This window comes from Nicotiana attenuata, unplaced genomic scaffold, assembly GCF_001879085.1.
Source record: "Nicotiana attenuata strain UT unplaced genomic scaffold, NIATTr2, whole genome shotgun sequence".
Taxonomy (NCBI): domain Eukaryota; kingdom Viridiplantae; phylum Streptophyta; class Magnoliopsida; order Solanales; family Solanaceae; genus Nicotiana; species Nicotiana attenuata.
Window position 1 is genome coordinate 65117 of NW_017674899.1, and position 4552 is coordinate 69668.

General features: G+C 31.8%; 1 protein-coding gene across 1 annotated transcript; it reads left to right on the forward strand.

The window, feature by feature from the left end:
• The first annotated feature begins 1037 nt into the window (after nucleotides 1-1037).
• On the forward strand, nucleotides 1038-4073 carry LOC109219420 (putative phosphatidylglycerol/phosphatidylinositol transfer protein DDB_G0282179). The gene is made up of 4 exons (XM_019383881.1): nucleotides 1038-1217; nucleotides 2542-2643; nucleotides 2815-2972; nucleotides 3794-4073. Exons 1-4 carry the CDS (start codon nucleotides 1118-1120, stop codon nucleotides 3902-3904), a joined length of 471 nt encoding a protein of 156 aa, XP_019239426.1. The 5' UTR covers nucleotides 1038-1117; the 3' UTR covers nucleotides 3905-4073.
• Nucleotides 4074-4552: the final 479 nt, after the last annotated feature.

Below are 4552 nucleotides of genomic sequence, written 5' to 3' on the forward strand. Positions count from 1 at the left end.
TTCTGAATCTGAGTGGGAAATTCTCTAGATATAATGCTACTATTAATAGATGGTTGTAGTGTTTCTTTTGCCAATCAATAGATGGCTTTGTACAAAAAACCAAGATAAAGAGGAAGCAGCAGATATTGTTATTAAGAGTACTTTACCTCGACACAATTCTACCTGCAGAAAGTACTGCGTTTGGCGTTCGTTGTGAACTAAGCAATTTAACTTCAGGAATTACAATTTGAAGTGCGATTACATATCACATAACCGTTAAACAATAAAAGTTTATTTGGAAAACACGTCATGAATCATTTATTAGTTAGGAGCGATAAAGTTTTTGTTGATTTGTTGTAAATAATTAAATAGCCCGTTACTGATAAAATTTTATTTGGAAGACATGACTCGACTGAAGTATCTCTACATCATCCACATCCAAATATACAATAAATTGATTAAATAATTTATTGATTTTCTGGACATGGAAAATCAGTGCAAGTATTATTACCTGACAATTTAGATGATAGAAATCTCCACCTTTTCTAATTTTCTATTTGCCTAATGATGTTATATGCAAGGCTCTATTTACGTTGTACATTTTGGTGAAAGCAATAGTTTCAAGTTCCCCGACGGAAGAAAAATAAGAAAAGAGAAGAGGAGAAAAAAAGAAAAAGAGTGTAACTAAATTCCTTGATTGAAGGGATAAATAATGGATTTGGGAGCCTTTTAAGGTGAATTGTATATATTTTACAAACAAAATTTATTTATGCCGGATAATTTGCTAAACATGAACATTAAAGGTATTAAAATTTCAAATAGTGTATAGGAATAAAAAATATTATTTAAAAAAATAGGCCCCAAATTTGGGGCCTTAAAGCCCCTGCTTTACTTGCTTCATATTGGAGCCGGCACTGTGATAAATTAAAAAGTAAATATCGGAAGCATCAATGAGTTGGCATTAGCAAGTAGTAGAAAAATATCTGTTTTTATTGCTCACGTGTCGACATACATGTTATTTACAGTGCCACGTACAATTAAAACCTCCACGTCTTATTTCACTGTTCTCAATCACTTCTCAAAAGTTGTCGGACTCTTCACTCTGCTAATTTGCTCTTCTCTCTCTGATCAACAATCAATGGCGGTGGTTCCAGTGAAGCTACTCGTTGCACTCCTCTTCTCCATGTGTATTCTCCTGCCTCTGTCTTCAGCTAAATCCACCGACTTCCAGTATTGCAGTGAGTTAATTCTTCGTCTATTATGCTACCCTAATTAATTTATATTTCTGAATGCAGATTTTTGGGAAATTTGGTATGCGAATATCTATTAATTTGTTGTTCGTATTTCAATTGTATTTCAACTTATGAGGTTTATGTAATTACGATATCAATCCGTTACTGCTTATTTTTCTTCCCTTTGTGAGCAGAGGGTTTATGAGAAACAGTTTCTCTACCTTCACAAGGCAGGTGGGGTAAGGTTAGAGGTAAGTTCTGCATATACGCTACCCTCCCAGACCGCACTTGTGGGATTACACTGAGTTTATTGTTGTTGTTGAGGCTTATAGTTAGAATTTCGTTTTAAAAAAAATAACTCTATAAATTAAGTACATTTAATTATAGTTATAAGTATTTAAAGACCATTAAGAAAATTGTAGTCAGATGTAATTAAAACTGTTTCACCCTCCACAATAATACTGGCGTCATTTTCTTTTGGATAAAAAGACTACTATTCTTGTACTGTCTTGAACCGTAAGCTTGGTACAAATGTGCACTTTGTACAGTACTCCCTCTGTTTCAATATTGGACACGGAGTTTAAGAAAAAGTAAGACTTTTGGTGTTTGTGGTCCTAAACAAGTCAAAAAGAGACATAGAGTATTTGTGTGGTTATAAAACCCTTCTCATTAAGGTAGAGAGTTGTAAGTTTAAGTTAAATTGTTTTCAAATTTAGAAAGGGGTCATTCTTTATTCTTTTTGGAATAGACCAAAAATGAAATAGGTTCACATGAACTGGAAGGGAGTAGTATATAACATTTCAATTGGTTTATATGTTTTTAATATATTTTATAATTAATTTGATGTAAGTAAAGTTTTGTAATTATGTCTTGTTCTTAATTAATTAAACAAAAGTGGTTAAGTTTTGATCTACATATGCATATGTAGTTGTATGTTTTCATTGCTATATATGTTCTTAATATTTTATTATGTAACTAACTAGATTGAGTGGTGTGATAAGAGCAGAGAGGCAAAATGCAAACAAATTTCATCCAATTGGTAACCAAACACATGACTGAATTGTGCAGAACTACAAACATATAGGAGGTTTTTTATAAGATCTACTAAAAATTGACCGCATGACATAATCACAATAAATACTCTTGTATTTACTGTTCATCCATTTTCAATCCTGCAATATCTTATCGTTGTCCCAAAGTATGTAGTCTCTATCTTAAGTTACATTGCTCATGTTTTTTCTGTTCAAAGGAAGGATTCTTCTGAGATATATTCTGTGCTAAAGATAATCTTGATTCCAATAGCCGCACTGTTTTTGGTGTAATAATGCAGATAAGAAGGCCAACTATGCTGTGAAGGTCAGTGGAGTAGATATAACTCCTTATCCTGTTAAAGGAGGTAAAGAGACCACTTTCAGCATTGCTGCAACTACAGGTAATGGCTAATTACGCATTCTGTCGTTGTCGTTTTTGTTTTTTTTAATCCTTCCCCTCTTTTATCTGAAGTTAAGACCTTGTATTTAGTCATTTATATCCGTAAGAAGTTAAAGGCAATTAACATAGTACTGGAATATGAGCTCATGACTCAGTGAGTTTTCTCTTGCAGATGAAAATATCAGTGGTGGAAAGTTGGTGATTGACGTCAAGTATTTATTCCTACACGTCCACCAAGAGTCCCATGACATCTGTAAAGAGACTTCTTGCCCAGTTTATGGTGATTTTGTGATTTCTCACTCCCAAGCTTTACCTGGAATTACTCCTCCCGTAAGTCATCTTTCCCGTTATCTTGTTATCTTGTCATGATGCTTCATTTTGCATAACTTTCCTTTATAAAGAGGTGCTTGTCTTCCTCTTTCTTGGTTTTTTCAGACATTAAAATTTTCAAGCACTAATCTGTTGTGCCTCTATAGTGAAAGGAATGCTGAAATCATATATGTTCTAATAGTTCTGTTATGAAACAAATTATTTATGTTTTTTTAAGTCATAACTTATAATTTTGTTACGCTCTTGTGGTAAACAATTTCAGTTTTGGTTATCTTTGCTTTATATATGTTGCACCCCCTAAAGCACTTGGATATCCTGATTTTGTAGAGGTTTACTTCCCTTCAGTCTTTCACGATATTGTGTTCTTCATCGAAGGAAGCTTAGATGAAGTTTCTTCTATGTGATTCTTTTATTCAAATTTTAAATTTGAAGTGATTATGGATGACGATAATGCCGTTGTACGGCCTCCCTAGTATCCGGAAAATGTTTTTGCATGTTCCTCTTGAACCTAACAAGAATAATTTTATTTAGGGTTCAAGGTTCTTTCTTTCTTATTATTGCTAGTTATTTTAACTTTCTATTTAGTGGCTTTGAGGTTATCAACTCTTTATGGTTTGAATAAGACACAATTTATTTGAATTAGATATCTAAAATTAACTGTTCATAAAAAGAATTGTTCTATGGGATCAAGTGGATTTTATAGTCACTTATGTTACCTATTGTCAATTATTGCTTCATTTCCCTGATATTCAATTGTGTGAATTGGAAGAGAATGTTATATTGCCTGCTTATCGAACCTAACTAGGGTTGCTTTTATACAGGGCTCATATACTCTTACGATGAAAATAGTGGATGGAGGCGATCAAGAATTGTCATGCATAACCTTTGGCTTCAGTATTAGTTTAGTTGCAGTAGCAGTAGCAGATAGTTAAGTAGTTGTCACTACGAACCATGAAACCAGGTGTGCATTTATGCTCTACGAATAATGTAAATAAGTCTACTTTTCAAAAGTTTGTCCCTGTTGGTTTCAGGTGTAGAAACCTTGCTTTATATGAAGTCTTATCTCAGTTTCTCTTTAGTAGATTAAGTACTTTAATGCCACAGGTGGGATCACATGCTCTTTAAGTTTTCATCTTTAAATGTGATTAAATGTGAAGCAAGTAGATGAAAGCCAAATTTAAATAAGAAGCATTCCTTTTTTCTTTTGTACCATATTGTTTTTCAGACAAAGTTTTAAAGTTCTAATAGTAATATTAACTTTATATTGGGAAAGGTTAATTCAAGGCAATAAAATATTATCCATGTGTTTATTATATGCTACTTTGGATCTTGTTATGAAAAATTATTTATAAAGATTTGAATAGTTTAATTTGAAGTTTTAAAATATTTTTATTGTTAAAAAGTGAATATTTTTTTTTAATTTTTCTTAACAAATATTTTGTATGTAAAAATTCATCAAAATCTAATAAATAGTAAATGTGGATCTATAATTTTAAAAATATATGATTTTAATATTAAGAACATTAACTGTTGAACTCGTAGAATTTAAATTCTAAATTTGTCAATAACTTTTTTTTTGT

Bases quoted from the DNA above. Each gene is read 5' to 3' on its own strand.
- LOC109219420 (XM_019383881.1), top strand. From the start codon at position 1,118: ATGGCGGTGGTTCCAGTGAAGCTACTCGTTGCACTCCTCTTCTCCATG. The intron at 2,644-2,814 runs GTAATGGCTAAT...TTTCTCTTGCAG, and splicing joins CAGCATTGCTGCAACTACAG to ATGAAAATATCAGTGGTGGA. The intron at 2,973-3,793 runs GTAAGTCATCTT...GCTTTTATACAG, and splicing joins TACCTGGAATTACTCCTCCC to GGCTCATATACTCTTACGAT.